This window comes from Microcaecilia unicolor, chromosome 2, assembly GCF_901765095.1.
Source record: "Microcaecilia unicolor chromosome 2, aMicUni1.1, whole genome shotgun sequence".
NCBI classification, from domain to species: domain Eukaryota; kingdom Metazoa; phylum Chordata; class Amphibia; order Gymnophiona; family Siphonopidae; genus Microcaecilia; species Microcaecilia unicolor.
Genome location: NC_044032.1, coordinates 328,906,474 through 328,924,272, shown reverse-complemented (window position 1 = coordinate 328,924,272; position 17,799 = coordinate 328,906,474). Strand labels below are relative to the sequence as shown.

At 47.8% G+C, this 17,799-nt stretch overlaps 1 protein-coding gene across 1 annotated transcript in view; it reads right to left on the bottom strand.

Annotated features, from left to right (window-relative positions):
- DGKQ (diacylglycerol kinase theta) overlaps positions 1-17,799 on the bottom strand; it is a 679,503-nt gene that overhangs the window by 605,411 nt on the left and 56,293 nt on the right. Inside the window, 2 exon segments of the mRNA XM_030192090.1 lie at positions 9,316-9,418; positions 11,691-11,770. Of these exon segments, the coding sequence (XP_030047950.1) occupies positions 9,316-9,418; positions 11,691-11,770 (183 nt within the window).

Below are 17,799 nucleotides of genomic sequence, written 5' to 3'. Positions count from 1 at the left end.
AGACAGTTTGAAATAGAAGCCTGGATGAGACCTGTGTTAACAGCTAGTACAGACTGGAAACTCCCAGTGGCCAGAACAGAGAGAGATGCAGTGATTTTGAGGAGGACAGGGATGGGGTTATTCCTACAGGTCCTGGGCTGAAGGAGGGGTTGGAGCTGCTCACAAAGCTGCTGAATGGTAGCCCTATCGAAATGGTACCTTGTCAGACACTGCTGGTCAGTGAGGTCTAGGAAAGTGGTGCGGGCCCTGAACACTCGGGGCCGTGAGTACCTCCTGCGGTGTGTGGCCTCTTCCTCCAACGTGCAAGCCACCAGTGAATTTAGTGCCTCCATTTCCCCACCAGTGCTCCCCTCCCCCTACCGACTTAGCTATAGAAATGATAAGTAGTTGTAGTAGTAGTAGTAGTCAAACAACAGCACCACACAGAAGTTCACTCCCACCACACCCTCTGGCCACTCACTCGCCAAACAGGAAATGACTGTGCTCACACACACAGCTGCAGCAGTACAGGGGAGAAAGAGACAAACTGAGGTAAGGGAATACACTTGGGAACAGTGAATGGTGAGGGGAAGGGCTGATAGAGGAAGGAGTAGTGGTATCTGGGTTTGGGGGCTAGAAGAGGTAGGGAAAGGTGAACAGGTAAAGCACAAAAGAGGCAGGTGAGGGTGAAAACGTTCTGACTAGGGCACACAAAGGTAACATGTACTCAACACACTCAGATTTCTCTGCAAACAACAATTCAGCTCTCCCAAAAACGATCTCGCCACTCTCCAACTCCACACAATCGCTAATGGGTCTAAAGACTATTTCCCCCTTACTCTGGTCGCTTTTATTTCAGGTCTAACCAATGACGCCCATGTTCCCGCCCATGCAAAATCATTTCGCTATCCGTTATACGTTGGAGGCGGCCATCTCGTAACGCCACCCCTAATACGCCCCTTGTTAGGGCGTCCGTAGATGTGCGTACGTGCGCTGAGAGCACACTTAAAGTCCTGTTTCGATTATTAGGTTTGGGTGTCCTTTGTCCATGGAGACGTCTATATGCCTTTTGGGTCGAAATCTGGGCGCCCATCACTTTCGAAAATAAGGCTGATAGTCTCCATCCTCTCATCTATTCCCTCATTTTGCCAATTCCTCCAGTTTATTTATTTTATTTCAATATATGTTATACCACTGCTAGATCACATGAAAATCAAGGATGTGTACAGTACTAATAAAATTATGACAAAAATTCCCACATAGTAAACCAGAAAAAACAAAATTAGGGGAATTTTACCCACACTTACTTCTCCACATGTTTTTATTGTTTTTTCCCTCTTCGAAAAATATTGGGAGATCTTATTTTGTTTCCAGCACATTTGAGGATTCTTGAGTCAGACTGTTCTAATCATAACAGAAGACTGAAGGGACATACCCTGTCTCATGTGTTGATCACCAATGACACCCCCACCCCAGAATTGAGTTGTCGAACATCATATGAGATAGTAAATTGTCTCTACACTGTTTCAACACTTCTGCACAAGCTCCCTATTCTCCTTTTACAGTCCAGATTTAGTCACAGTTCTCACCCTTTCAAACGCCCTAGCAAAAAAGGGAAGAAGTGTTTTCAGCAGCAGACTGGCTAACCTACTGAAGAGGGCTTTAAACTAGAATTGTTTGGGCAGGGTGATCAAAGCCCCCCCGGTAAGTACAAGCCCTCAGATAAGTGAAGCATTAAATACAAATGAGAAAAAGGGGCAACATCTGGAAAGCAGTATATACCAATGTCCAAAGTATGGGAAATAAGGTTTTAGATCTTGAGGCTGTGATGAAAGAGGCTGATTTGGATTTAGTGGCGATCACAGAGAACTACGACTGAGATACAATTATACCAGGCTATAATCTGTTCAGGAAAGACAGGGTAGGGAGATGGAATGGAATTATATGTTAAAGATAATATTAAAGCCAAACAATTGCAGGACCTACAGGGATAGGTAGAGGTACTGTGGGTCAATCTGGAAAAAGGGAATGGCTAATGTATTGGATCTACCTATTCTCCCCCTACCACCTTAACAATGATGACCCAACATCTCTTTTTCTTCCATCAATGACCTGTGATGATGTGGATGTGTGTGTATGGGGGAGGGAGAGGGGATGAGAGGAAAGTGGGCGATACGGAAGGCTCTAAGGGAAACGCTGCCTCCTCCTGCTTCTCAGGGACTGAATTGGAAATTTTTTGAAAAACAAAAATCCACCACTTGCCACACCTAAGCTCTACCCCAGATTCTTTTGAATGAACCACCAGTGCATGATTGTGTGAAGATGGGCCGAACATGGCACCCGAACCTCGTAATCTTCCAACAGCGGAGACCAATGGCTCAGAAGGTGCCACTGGAAGGGGCGCATGTGAGCTCTGGCCCACTTTACCAAGTCCAAGGTGGAGGCCATGGAACCTAGTACATAGTCCCAAGCCCGCAGGTTCGGAGTTTGAAACAGCGCTCAAAACTGAGCCTGTAACCGTTGTCTTCGAGCTGAAGGAAGAGAAACTATCCCTTTTCAGGTATCGAAGCACAACCTCAAGTATTCCAGCGTTTGGGAAGGTGTTAGGCTGCACTTTGGGAAGTTGATCACCCAACCAAGCAACTGAAGCAATCCGACTACTTTGTCGGCTGCCCGCCAACTCTCCTCGAAAGAAGACGCTCGCACAAGCCAGTCGTCTACATAGGGATGAACCTGAATCCCTTCCTTCCCGAGATAGGCCGCCACTACTACTAGGACCTTGGAAAAGGTCCGAGGCGCTGTGGCTAGGCTGAAGGGCATCGCTTTGAACTGAAAATGACGATGGAGCACTGCAAAGTGAAGAAAGCGCCTGTGGGGAGGCCAGATTGGAATGTGTAAATAGGCCTCTTTAAGATCGAGAGGTCAAAAACTCCCCTGGCTGTACCGCTGCCATCACCGATCAGGGGGTTTCCATGTGGAAAAGCCAAACCCGTAAGGACCTGTTGATGCACTTGAGATCTAAGATGGGTCACCAAGAACCGCCCTTTTTTTGCACCACAAAATAAATGGAGTATCGACCGCACTCTCTTTTTGCTGGGGGTATGGGCTCCGTTGTAAGTTGAGGAGGATGTGTTGAACGGCCCGCACCTTGGCGGAACATTTGCAAGGAGATTCCAGAAGAGTCTACTATCGGACGAGCCAATTCTAACTTGTAGCCGTCTCTGATAACCTCCAAGACCCATTCGTCGGATGTTACCCTGGTCCATTCCACCAGGAATAGGGACAGTCTACCCCCAATAACCGGCTGGATATGGACAAGGGCCCCATCATTGGGTGGACCTGGCTGCGGGCTGGTTCCTGTTACTGGAAAGGAAGGCCCACCTATCACCTAGAAAGGGCCGAGGCCTATGAGAAGACCTTGCTCTCTGAAAAGAGGCCCTGCAACCTGGACGGTAACGCTGTGTATCCCTAAACTTAGGTCTAGGTCCCGCCGGTATTACAAACATGGACCTGTCCTCCAGGAGGCGCTGGCCCTTAGAGTCACCGAGGTCCTTCACAATCTGTTCTAAGTCTGTCCCAAACAAAAGCTTTCCCCTAAAAGGAAGCCTTGCTAAACGTGATTTAGTGGCCACGTCTGCAGCCCAATGCTGCAACCACAGCCAGCGACGCGTGGTGACCGCTAGGGAAATCTCCTTCACCAAAGCCCTCAAAAGATCATAAAGAAGATCCGCAAGGAAGGCTAAACTGGACTCCAAGGCCAGCAAAACAGCCACGAGATCTTCCAGAGAGGAGGCTTTCTGTACCCATGATAAGCATGACTGCGCCGCATAGGAGCCACAAACTGAGGCCTGCAGGAAAAGGGCCGCTTCTTCAAAGGACAGCTTCAAGCAAGTCTCCAACTTATGATCCTGAGGATCCTTGAGCGCCGTGCCACCCTCCACAGGGAGTGATTTTCTTAGTGACGGCTATGATTAAGGAATCCACCATAGGGACCTTCAGCAAGTCTAAGTCAGGAGCAGGTAGCGCGTAAAGACGCGACATAGCTCTAAGCAACCTTAAGCCCACTGTCCGGCGTATCCCACTGCGCCGAAATAAGGATCTTCATGACCTCATGCACATGAAAGGAACGAGGTGGGCATTTGGTGCCAGACGTAATAGAGGGCACCGGACCTGTTCCCCCTGACGATTCAGGGTGGAGAATGGCCAAAATGTCACGTCTGTGGTCGTGACCACCCTCAGACTTACCTTGTTCCTGACTACTGCCTGTATCCAGATATTCTCTGCTTGCTGCTTGACCTGACCATTGCCTGAATCTGACTACTCTCTGCCCGCTGTCTGACCTGACCACTGCCTGCACTCAGATATTCTCTGCTTGCTGCTTGACATGACCATTGCCTGAATCTGACTACTCTCTGCCCGCTGTCTAACCTGACTACTGCCTGCACCCAGATATTCTCTGCTTGCTGCTTGACCTGACCAGTGACTGAACCCTGATACTCATTGTCTGCTGCCTGACCCCGATACTTGCTGCCTGCTGCCTGACCCGACTACGGCCTGACCCCTGATACTTGCTGCCTGTTGCCTGACCCGATTACTGCCTGAACCCGGATATTCTCTGCCTGTGGCCAGACCTGACTATTGCCGGAACCCGGACATTCCCTGCCTGTCTGCCTTGCTTTCGCCTAGGTGCCTAGGGGCACTTCTGTATCCTGATTCCTGTTGTTCCTGCTTGCTGGCTCCAGTTCCGGTTTTCCTGTAAGCCCTACCGGCTGCCCGAACCTGAGGGCTCAACCCTCGGGGAACATTGGCTAAGCGTAGGTGAAGCCTAGGTCCAGTGTGTTCCTGTCCAGCGGGTTCCGGTCCCGTGGGTTCCAGTCCAGTGGGCTCCACTCCAGTGTGTTCCCGTCCAGTGGGCCTCACTCCAGTGTGTACCAGTCCAGTGGGTTCCAGTCCAGTGCGCACCCGTCCGGTGCGTTCCAGTCCTGTGTATTCCTGTGCAGAGCTCCAGTCTGGGGTTCCAGTCCAGCCTTGCCTTGTCTCTGCTTTCAAGGTGACCTTGCCTGCCACTGACGCTCCATGGTAGTGGTCCAAGGGCTCTCAAACCCAGTGCTTCCGAGCCTGACAGAATGCCAAGGCCTTCGAGAACGCAACACAAAACCTCAAAAGCCCTAACAATAAGGGAGGGAAGCTCTTCCCTGCGAAAAAGGCGGGCAGCCGTCAGATCATCCCCCTCCTCAGAGGGCAGGGTGAAGTCATCTGCCAAATCCAAAGATTCTGAGGGACAGCCCGGAGACAAAACCGGGCCATCTGTGCCAGATAGCTCCTTGGGATCCAAAATCTCCACCCGAAGACGTTTTGGCAGGAAAGACTGAGAGGCTGCAGCAACCAAAGTTTGCTAAGGAAGTGACGGGGCTGCCTGAAGAGAAGCTCCTGACTTCTTCAAAAGAAAGCCATTGTGCACAGTGGCATAGCTAGGGTAGATGACACCCGGAGCCAGTCATTTTTTAACACCCCCCCTCCAAAATCCAGTACTAGGCATACCGAGAATACAAAACACTCAGGATCTCTAGAGCAATTCTACCATACCATAAGCAGTAATTTCTACGAGTCATATAAGGAAAAGGAAAGCATCTTAAACACTAAAGTGAGCACTAGAACATCAATTCACCTATTGTAAAACAAAACCAGACAGACTAGTACAGATCGTCAATCCTGCACAGTCAATGCCAACTGAAAGCCGTGTCTTTTTCACAAACACAGATAAACCCTAAAAACTATAGAACAAGTAATCATAAACTTTCAATTTTCGAACACAAAGACATCCAAGTCTAAAACGTCCAAAGTCAAGCCATCTGGACGTCGGAGGAGCCAGCATTTTTAGTAGATTGGTCCCCCTGACATGTGTGACAAGACAAGCCCCAGAGATTCCCCAGTGAAGCAATTGAGCCCAGAACTACGGGTCCCAGAAGTCCTTGCAAGAATGAGAGAAAAGAGTAGTCCTAAAAAATGGAATGGATTCCCAGCAGTGGGAGCAATGTTTCGAGACAGGGTGAGCCTGTTACTCCCTTCCCCACTAGAGGGCGAGGGAAGGATGAAGCTCAGTTTCCCTGGCTTCACCATCAGTATATAATTTCCCCCAGCTGTGAGAAGGGGAGAGCAGATTTCCTGTAGGCTCTCAGTCACCAGGAGAGAGGGGAGACGAATGGAGAAAGAGAATCCATGGAGTATGTGGAGGAAGGAAGTAGCCTGCCACTAGAGATGCCTAAGGGAGAGAAGCCAGCTACCATGTAGTGGGATAATTCAAAGGTTGCCCTGCCCAGCACTTGAAGGCAGTGGAGGAGGTCACACCGGGCGTGGTGCTGAGAGGTGGGAGAAACTGCCAACCCTGCTCCTTACAGGGTTCCCTCTGTGCTGTGAAAAGGTAGGTGATTTGTGGTATTGGTTTGATGTGCAAAGACTGTCCATGAAGATTTGTTCTGAACTGTTGTGCTGAACTCTTACTAAATCCTTCTGAAGGAGCGGGAAGGGAAAGCTAATGCCCTAATAGAAGACCTGAGGTCTCGAGGAGCTGAGCGTTTGCTGAGGGATTTTGGGACCTGGACTGTACCTTTTTTCTTTTGAAGATTATCTTATGAGGACTGTACCTTTTTCTTTTAAAGACTATATTAAGAGGGCTGTACCTTTTTGTTTAGAAGAATATATTATGATTTTTGGTATGAAATTGCCTTGATAATAAAATACTTTGGCCCTGAATCCCAGTATCAGTGTCAGGTTCTCAGGTTCAGAGCCCGCGGGGCCGGGCTCTGGAGCAAACGTGAGCCCTTGGGCTGCTGACGAGGAGCGACAGCAGCAGGCAAAACCCACCAACCAACGCTGGGCAAGCACAACGACACCGGCAGGGACTGCAGGCACCGCCCAGCGAACCGGAACACATGGATTGGAATCCCCCGGACTGGAGGACACAGGACTGGAACACACACCGGACCGGAACACACTGGACTGGAGCGCACCAGACTGGAACACACCGGACCGGAACACACTGGACTGGTCCGTACAGCTTCACCTGCGCTTAGCTACTAAGCCCCCCAGAAGTTGAGCTCCTGGGTTCGAGTAGCCGGCAGGACTTACTGGATACCGGATGACACAGGGACCAGGACTGGAAACAGAAGTGCTCCTAAACCTAAACTGATCTACGTGCTCCCAAGCCCTAAACCAGCAGGAGTGTTCCTAACAGTAAACTGACAAAAGGACTTCCTAAGCCCTATACTAAACAGGAGCTCCTAAGCCCTGCTCAAGAAAGGGACTTCCTAAGCCCTAAACTAACAGAGCAGGGAACTAAACACAAAGCTAACACAGGTGCTACTAAGCACCAAGCTACAAGCAGAGCTTTACACTAATAAGCTAAACACAAAACTAACCAGCTACCTAAGCACTGCTCTAGCAAGCTAGATACAACTAACAAGGTGCTTCCTAAGCACTACTCTGGCAAGCAACCAGAAGAGCTCCTAGCACTAAAAGGGAAGACAGGGGAGGCACAAGGAAAAGCAGGGAAGCTAACACATAAGCCCAAAGTGATTCTAAATCACCAAACACCAACAGCAAAGACTGCAATGCTCCTAATAGCACAAACCCAGAAGTACTTCTAACAGCAAACTCTGCAGTGTTCCTAACAACACCAAACCCTGAAGTACTTCTATCACCAACAGAGCTTCCAAAGCCCTGCACACAGCAATGCTTCCAAAACCAAAAGCAGGGGAACCATAAGGGAAAAGCAGGAAAGCTAAACACACAGCCACCAGTGCACACTGCACTAACACTAACCTGGACCTTAGCAAAAGCAAGCAGGGAAACTAGACACAGAGTCAGAAGTGCACACTGCACCACCCTACCTAAAGCAAACACCACCGTTGCAAAGGCCCTGAAGGAAACAACACCACTTCCTTATCAAGGCCCTCCCTGATGATGTCACACTCCCTAGACCTAGGCAAAAGCACACTGACCCAGAGAGGCCCAACCCACACCAATGCAACACTGTGAAGCACTTGAAGCCAGTACACCCAAAGAGAGGTAGAGCAACTCAGGCAACACACACACAGGTGCAGTATAGTGAAACAATTAGAGCCATGCTGCTGGAAGCTGCCAGCACAGAGAGACAGAGCCAGCTCAGAAAGGACAGAGAAAAGAAACAGAAGCCAGCTAAGAAGCTGACCCCCAGGAAAGAGGTAAGTTTGAGAGGGGTTCAGACCCCAATCATAACAATCAGCAGCAATCTGTCCTGGAACCCTGGGAGCCCCGAAGGCTTGCACCCAAGAGGAGGAAGCAGACCCCCCCCCTTTACACATGCCAGGACAGCAATCGGGCACCCTAGGGGGCACTGCAGTGGACTTCATAAAATGCTCCCAGGTACACATCTCACCATTACCCTCTTATATTGTAGAGTGAGCCCTTCAAAACCCACCAAAAACCTACTGTATCCAACTGTACACCACTGCAATAGCCCTTATACCTGCAGGTGTCACCTACATGTGGGTACAAAAGATTTTTGGTAGGTTTGGGGGGGGGGGGGGGCTCACACTTTCCATCACAAGTGTAACAGAGTGGGATATGGGCCTGGGTTCCCTTCTCTACAGTGCACTGCACCAACCAGTAGACTACTCCAGGGACCTGCTTGCTTGTCATAACATCTGAAGCTACCACAGAGGCTGGTATCTGCTACTACTTTTACATCTTTGGAGGGGGGAGGGGGAGTAATGGGGGGGGGGGGTGTCATGCCTTAATCCTTCCAGTGGTCACTTGGTCATTTAGGGAACCTTTATGTGACTTAGTCATGACTGAAACAGGTCTAGACCAAAATGTCTGACTTTTAGCCTTGGACATTTCTCCAATATGGCAGAAAAATGTCCAAGTTTTGTGAACGCCCAAAATCTTGCTCCTACACACCCCCTTGTGATTTAGATGAACTGCATATAAAAACATCTTTAAAAATAGCGATTTGGATATTTTGGTAAAAAAATCATCAATCTACTGCTTTTTGGACATTTTTCTGTTTCAAAAATGAGCCCCATTGTGTTTTGGACTTTTGCTACAAGCTTGAAAATGCATCTTTATGTTAAATGGCTTCCATATTAAGAAATACACAGTAACTACAACATATTGTATGTTCAGTATGTATCTGTAGCAAAATATATAATATAACAATGTATATTGCAATTGTTTTAAAATCTATTCAATAAAAATATTTAAACATAAATTCATGTTCAGAGTTCAGCAGAACAGGAAACAGCTGAGAAATAATACAAAAATATTGTCACCGCCACCACATTCTGTTAAGACTACCTTCACACTGGAATGCAATGCTGTCTTCTAACTGCTTTCTGCACACAGTACAAAACTTCTTCTTATAATGGCCCGGATGTCCAAAACAGTGTGAAACTGGAACCTGTTAATAAAAGACAACACACTTTCACTGAATATTTTAAATTTTCTGTGAAAATTATGGGCTGGTCTATACATCATTGCTTTTAGTGATGGTGAAGTTCAGCAATGTGCATTTTTACCCCAACTTAAAATTATATAAAAGTTAATATTTCATAGAAGACACCTGTAAAAAAGATACAGCAATTGCTTTTGCTTTTTAAATGTCCTGCTTTCTTTTTTCAGTTTAACGGGAGATGAGTAGGGGAGAAGCAGGGATGGGAAAAGGATGAAAGAAGTCCTCAGAAACACACTGCAAATGTTAAATAATCCAAGAAAGCTGAATACAAAGACCATGGGGAACGTGGCTGGAGATGACCATTTTAAAGGCTGTCACAGAAGCAATGGCTTGTCAATACAAGCACAGAGAACATTTAAAAGGAAGGGTAAATGTTGGGGAGGGGATGGGCAGGAAGAAGAGAAAATGTCAAAATTTTAACTTTTAATCATGTTCTAAATGTCTTACCAGCAGGCTGATATCCAATTGCATCTACTCGTGGAAACACTGGTATTTATACATGTATGCACTGGCTCACTGTACACAGTTTTTCTTTTTCTTTCTTTTCATTTCCAGTTTTTCTGAAAGTGCCTAATTTTAATTCATATCAGATATCAATGTATAGAACTTCTCTCTACAGTAGCAGTTTCTTGCAGGACCTTTGGGTTATCAGCAGAAACAAGGTATAACCAGCGCAGAGAGTATGCAGTACATTGCTGCATGCAGTCAAGACTGCCAATAGTATGGATGGTTTTTGAGGTGGCATTAAGGGTACCCATTATACCATCAGTCAAGTAGTGTGGTTGCTGCACAAAAAAAAAAAAAAAAAGATAAGAATCCCCTCCCCTATTGCATCTCTAACCACCCACAATCCAAGACCCAACCCCTGGAGTCAAGCCCCACATCAAAATCACCCCCCCCCCCCCACACACACACACACACACAACAGGATGTCTGGGGATATCCCTGGTTGTTCAGTGGACAGGATGGCCGTGATCCCACTCTGCTCCCACTATCTTGCCAACAGATTCAAGATGGGAGGTCTGATCCCTAGTGGTTGTCTTGTGATATTACCACTATGGGTCAACCCAATAAATAAGGGCAATCACTCCTCAAATGTCAGGTTGAGCCTGGATAGCAATGGGGCAGGAGCAGAGGGAAAATTGTTCCTGCCCCAACCACTAGATGACAAAGAATGCCCCCAGTTAAATCCCGAGGGTGGTGGGATGGGAGGGGTGACGAGGAATGGTCCTTAATGATTGGTGGGGGATTAGTTGTGAATCAGTGATGCTATCAGAGGCATGAGGAGGCTTGGTCAGCAATCAGCTTGTGTGTGTGTTTTTTTAATGGGGGAGGGCCCTGGCTTTAAGTTAAAACACATCATCAAATACTGCAGATGCACCAGCACTAGCTGCCAATGAATTTAACATAGGCCCATATAATAACCCCCTAATTCTACAAGATGCGCCATAAGTTAGACACCACTTAAGCACCTAACTTCAGGCACTCAGATTGAAATGGTAAAAAGCAGTTGGGCGCCTACTGAACTTAAGCGCTATTATTTAAGCTAGTGTCTAAGTCAGTGGTTCCCAAACCTGGCCCTGGAAGCACCCTGGTCAGTCAAGGTATCCACAATGAATATTCATAAGACAGATTTGATTACAGTGGAGGCAGTGCAAACAAATCTCTCTCATGGATGTACACTGTGGCTATCCTGAAAACCTGACTGGCTGGGGTGCCTCCAGGACCAGGTTTGGGAATCATGGGTCTAAGAGCATAACTGCAAAGAGGGCATGCATGTGGGCATGGAATATGCAGGTTACACACTTAGGCAAAAAATTTACAGAATGCTACAAGTTGCACACCTAGGCGCCAACATTTAAAAACTAACATTTACACTTGCCTTTTATATGGTGTAAATGTTGGCACCTAAAGTTAGGCACCTGTTGGTACCTTAATGCCAACTTAGACTCTATTCTATAACATTACAGAATACTATCTTAGCACACAGATTTTGAGCACCTAATTTCTGAATAAATGCAGGGCAGATGCTTGCCACACTCCGATATTTACCATACAGGCTTTGCATTCAAGGTGCAGTACGTGCAAAATCTTACCACACTTTAATAAACATGTCCCTTATTCTATAACAAAAACTTATTTGAATCACAAGTATATTACTCAAACAAGAGAATGTTATTTACTTATTAATACCAGCAACTACGGTATACTAACTCACCCTAACTAGACTTGGCATCATGGATGCACAAACAATCTTCACTTGCTTCAGGCATTTTTCATGAGACATAAAACTGCATACTGTGGAAATAAAACAGATTTTAAGAAGAAACATTCATGCAACATCACAAGAAAAAAACCTAACAGGTACTGAAATATTATAAAATTTGTACAAAAATCTATATTAATCACACTGTAGTAAAAAATAATAACATTATAAAACTACAAGTAAATTTGATTACATACACAGTAACAAATGGAGAAAGTATGCACTGCATGGCTCATGGAATTCTTTCCAACCCTTTCCTTTTTCTATTTGTCTTGTGTGTGTCTCAGACTTGGAGAGCATGACTTGAATAAAGCAGTATTCAAACATTCAGTTGCTTTAGAAAGAATAATAAAATGATATCTATCACACTATTATATGTTACTGTCAACAGATTTCAAAGAATGTTTTTTATGTTTTAACCACAGGGTGCCGCTGTTTCAAGGCAGCAATTATCACTATGCTTCTTCACTACAAATTGACACTATACATAGTAATTAGTAGGAAACTATATTTTCTCCGAGGACAAGCAGGCTGCTTGTTCTCACATGTGGGTCGACATCCGCGTCGGCCCAGGAATCGGCAAATTTTTGCAAGTAAAAAAGTAAAGTTTTACCAGTCTGTACCACGCATGCACGGATGACTTCCCGCCCGTCGCATGAGCGTGTCTCCTCAGTTTTTTCTTGTCCGTGACGAGAGAGACAGCGTTTTTCGGTTTCTCTTCACTTGGCCCAGGAAAGCGTCTAGTCTACGAAATTTATATATATCTTTCTTTTTGACATTTCTTTAAAAAAAAAAAAATGTTTACATTCCCGTATTTTTCTTAGTTTTACCCTTTTTATAAGTTTCATTTCTTTTTCGACGCGGCCAGAGTTTAGGCCGCTCGATCGGGTTCTTCCCTTTTCTTTTGTGCCCCTTTTTTCGTTCTACTGGCACAATCGTGGCTTTCGATTTCGTCAAAGCCATTTTTCCTTACATGTCATCGAAGACACCCAGCGGCTTCAAGCGTTGTACACGGTGCAACCAGACTCTCAGGTACTGATACCCATTGCTTGGTGTATCCAGTGCCTTGGGCCCGACCATAGCCGAGCTGCTTGTAGTCTGTGTCTTCGTATGAAGAAACAGACTCAAGTGTCTCGAGAAGCCCAACGAAAAAAACGTTTTGGGGCTCAGTCCAGTCCTTCGACGTCGACATCGGTACCGAGGTCATCGTCGTCGCCGCCGCCAAGTGCATCGACGTCAGGAACAAAGGTAATGGCTGCTGAGAGACCAACTCGTGCTGGGAGCAGTGAGGCGTCGAGTGGGTCTCCGCTTGCCTCGAGGCTCCTGTTATGCAGGCACACCGAGACCGACCTTTGTCGGACCTGGCCCCGAGGAGACATGAGGATTCCACGTCCTCCTCATTGGTACCGAGGAGTCTCAATGATAGGCGTCGAGCGAAGGCGAAGAAGCACCGTCATCGTTCTCCTTCGACACACGGTACCGGCACCTGAGAAGCGTCAGCGCCGAGAAGATCGCTCCCCCTCGATACAGGAGGTGCCGATGCATCGGTCTCCTAGCAGCCCAGTACCTGCTCCTGAGCCTCCATGGACTCTGGCACCGCCTGTCCCACCAACCCCGTAGCCTTCTCTGATGGCGGCTCTCGAGGAGCGCATCCGGGCCTTGTTTCCAGAACTTCTGGAGGGACTGCTACGACAGTCAGCTTCGGTGTCGAGGGTGCTTGCACCTTCTGTACCTATGGTGAGGTCCCCGACCGTGATGCCGCCTGCGGCATCAACGTCGCCTGCCACCCAGGTCTACTCCCCTTCAACGTTGGTGGAGGGAGCTTCGTCACAGTCGGACCGGGCATCGACCTCTCGACATCGCCATAGAGGGCATCGCTCCTCAGCGTCGAGGCAGGTCCAGCATCGAAGCACCTTAACTCAGGTTTTATTTGACACTGAGCAGAAGCGTTCATGGGAGTCAGATGAGGATCCCAGGTACTTCTCTTCTGATGAGTACTTTGGGATTCCCTCTGATCCTTTCCCTCCGTTAGAATTAGAAAGGAGACTATCTCCACCGGAGAGTCTGTCCTTTTCCTCTTTTATCCAGGAAATGGCTACGGCTATTCCCTTCCCTGTGGAGGTTGAGGATGAGCCCAGGACTGAGATGCTCGAGGTCTTGGATTATTGTTCTACACCTAAAGAGGCTATGACAGCTCCTCTGCATAAGATACTGAAGGAAGTCCTTATGCGAAACTGGTCAGTCCCTCTGTCTGGTCCCATGGTCCCGAAAAAAGCTGAATACCAGTATCGGATCCACAGTGAAACTGGGTTGATGAGGTCTCAGTTACCCCACAATTCCATGGTGGTGGACTCCGCCCTCTGAGAGCCAGGAGTTCTAGAGACTATGCTTCGGCACCCCCAGGCAGAGAAGCTAGGACTCTGATTCTTTTGGGAGGAAGACATATTAGGCCACTATGCTCGCTGCCAAGATCCAGTCATACCAGCTCTTCACGAGCGTACACTTGCGGGACTCGGTACGTCAACTGTCCAGCTTGGTTGATGCACTCCCTATGGAGCTGGCCGAGCCTTTTCGCCAGGTGGTCAGGCAGCAGAAGGCGTGTCGCAAGTTCCTGGCCAGGGGTACTTTTGACGTGACATCCAGGATCGCTGCTCAAGGTATATTGATGAGCAGACTCTCATGGCTGCATGTCTCTGACCTGGATCATTTTGTCCAGCAGCAGATGGCGGATGTTCCTTGCCAGGGGTGGGGGGATCTTTCTGATGAAAAAGTAGAGGATCTAGTTGATCAAATCAAGAAGCATAATGATGCTATGGATTCTCTCTCCCGCCGAACGTTTTCTGCTACTGCCTCCTCATATAGGAGGTTTTTTGACGGGAGGAGGAGTGCTCCTTATACTTATTCTAGGCGTAGATACATTCCTGCTTCTCGGCAGCTTGTCCAGGCTCAGCCCTAGTGCGCTCGTTCTCGTCAACAGTGTGCGACTAAGGCCCATTCTGCTCCCCAGCAAAAGCAAGGGACGGCTTTTGACTGGCTCCAATTCAGCATATCCTCAGTAAAAGTGTCTGTACCGGATGACTTGCCGGTAGGGGGGAGGTTGATGTTTTTTCACCAAAGGTGGCCTCTCATAACCTCCGATCAGTGGATTCTTCAAATTGTCCGGTTAGGATACACCCTCAATCTGGAATCCAAACCTCCAAATTGCCCACTGGGAGCTCATTCTTACAGTTCCCAGCACAAGCAGGTACTTGCAGAGGAACTCTCTGCCCTTTTAAAGGCAAGTGCGGTCGAGCCCGTTCCACCAGGGGAAGAAGGGCTGGGATTCTATTCCAGGTACTTCCTTGTGCAAAAGAAAACAGGGGGGATGAGTCCCACCCTAGACCTAAGGGGCCTGAACAAATTTCTAGTTCGAGTAAAGTTCAGGATGGTTTCCCTGGGCACCCTTCTTTCCATGATTCAAGAGAACGATTGGCTATGCTCTCTGGACTTAAAGGATGCTTACACACATGTCCTGATACTTCCAGCTCACAGGAAGTATCTGCGATTTTGCATGGGAACTCAGCACTTTCAGTACTGTGTACTGCCCTTTGGTCTGGCATCTGTGCCCAGGGTGTTCACAAAGTGCCTGGTGGTAGTTGCAGCGTCGCTACGCAGACTGGGAGTACATGTGTTCCCTTATCTCGACGATTGGCTGGTGAAGAGCACCTCGAATGCAGCACCTGAATGACAATTCAGGTGCTACAACTTCTGGGGTTCGTGATAAATTATTCCAAGTCCCATCTCACCCCAGTTCAGAAATTGAAATTCACTGGAGCTCTTTTGAACACAAAGGCAGCTTGTGCTTATTTTCCCCGAGGCAAGGGCAGACAACCTCCTGTCCCTGGTGTCCTTAGTGCGAGCGTCTTAACAGATCACAGCTCGGCAGATGTTGAGACTTCTGGGGCACATGGCCTCCACAGTTCATGTGACTCCCATGGCACGTCTACACATGAGATCGGATCAATGGACCCTAGCTTCCCATTGGTTTAAAGCTGCGGGGAGTCTAGAGACTTAGACCATATCTTCCATCAACTCCCCCTATGCTATCCCTCAAACTATTCCCTCCTCTGGCCACTCCTACCCCCTTCTTACTTGCCCATCCCACCTATCTGCATATCTCCATCATTATTCTGTTTATACTCTCTCTGCAATACCTTGTAACCCCTATTACTATGTAAGCCGCACTGAAACTGCCTCGAGTGGGAAAGCGCGGGGTACAAATGTAACAAATAAATAAATAATAAATAGAGGATGTAATCCAATTGTCCACCGACTTACGGAATTCTCTGCAGTGGTGGGCGATTCGATCCAATCTGACCTTGGGGCGTCCATTCCAAATTCCTCAGCCACAAAAAGTGCATCCCTCCTGGGGTGGGGAGCTCATGTAGATGGGGTTCACATTCAAGAAGCCTGGTCCTTTCAGGAAAAAGGTCTTCAGATCAATCTCCTGGAATTGCGAGCGATCTGGAATGCTGTAAAGGCTTTCAGAGACCGGCTGTCCAACCAAATCATATTGATTCAGACAGACAATCAGGTTGCCAAGTATTACACCAACAAGAAGGGGGGCACCAGATCTCTCCCTCTGTGTCAGGAAGCCGTCCAGATGTGGCTGTGGGCGCACCGTCATGGCATGTTTCTCCAAGCCATTTATCTGGTGGGCGTAAACAAGTCTGGCCGACTTGTGGTCACGAGTGGTCACTAAACATCAGCGTTGTCCGCAAGATTTTCCGAGCGTGGGGCACCCCCTCGGTGGATCTTTTTGCCACTCAGATAAATCACAAGGTCCCTCAGTTCTGTTCCAGATTTCAGACCCACGAGAGACTAGCGTCAGATGCCTTTCTCCTACATTGGGGGACAGGCCTCCTGTATGCGTATCCTCCCATACCTCTAGTGGGAAAGACTTTGCTGAAACTCAAGCAAGACTGCGGAACAATGATCCTGATTGCACCTTTCTGGCCGCGTCAGATTTGGTTCCCTCTTCTTCTGGAGTTGTCCTCCGAAGAACAGTGGAGATTGGAGTGTTTTCCAACCCTCATCACTCAGAACGAGGGGTCGCTTCTACATCCCAACCTCCAGTCTCTGGCTCTCACGGCCTGGATGTTGAGAGCTTAGAATTTGCATCCTTGGGTCTTTCACAGGGTGTCTCGCGAGTCTTGCTTGCTTCCAGAAGAGATTCCACGAAGAGGTGTTACTCTTTCAAATGGAGGAGGTTTGCCGTCTGGTGTAACAGTAAGGCCCTAGATCTTCTTTCTTGTCCTACGTAGACCCTGCCTGAATACCTTCTACACTTGTCAGAGTCTGGTCTTAAGACCAACTCCGTAAGAGTTCACCTTAGTGCAATTAGTGCTTTCCATCGCCGTGTAGAGGGTCAGCCTATCTCCGGACAGACTTCAGTTGCTTCATGAGCAGTTTGCTTTTGTCAAAGCCCCTGGTCAAACCTCCACCAGTGTCACGGGATCTCAACGTCATTCTCACCCAGCTGATGAAAGCTCCTTTTGAGCCACTGAATACCTGTCATCTGAAGTACTTGACCTGGAAGGTCATTTTCTTTGTGGCTGTTACTTCAGCTCATAGGGTCAGTGAGCTTCAGGCCTTGGTAGTACATGTACCTTATATCAAATTTCATTACAGCAGAGTAGTCCTCCACACGTACCCTAAGTTCCTGCCAAAGGTGGTGTCGGAGTTCCATCTGAACCAGTCTATTGTCTTGCCAACATTCTTTCCTCATCCTCATACCCGTCCTGGCAAAAGCAGTTTGCATACCTTGGACTGCAAGAGAGCATTGGCCTTTTATGTGGAGCGGACGAAGCCCTTCAGACAGTCCGCCCATTTATTTGTTTCTTTCGATCCCAACAGGAGGGGAGTCGCCATCGGAAAACGCACAATCTCCAATTGGCTAGCATATTGCATTTCCTTCACTTATGCCCAAGCTGGGCTGTCTTTAGAGGGCCATGTCATGGCTCATAATGTTAGAGCCATGGCTGCATCAGTGGCTCACAAAGTCAGCCTCCATTGAGGAGAT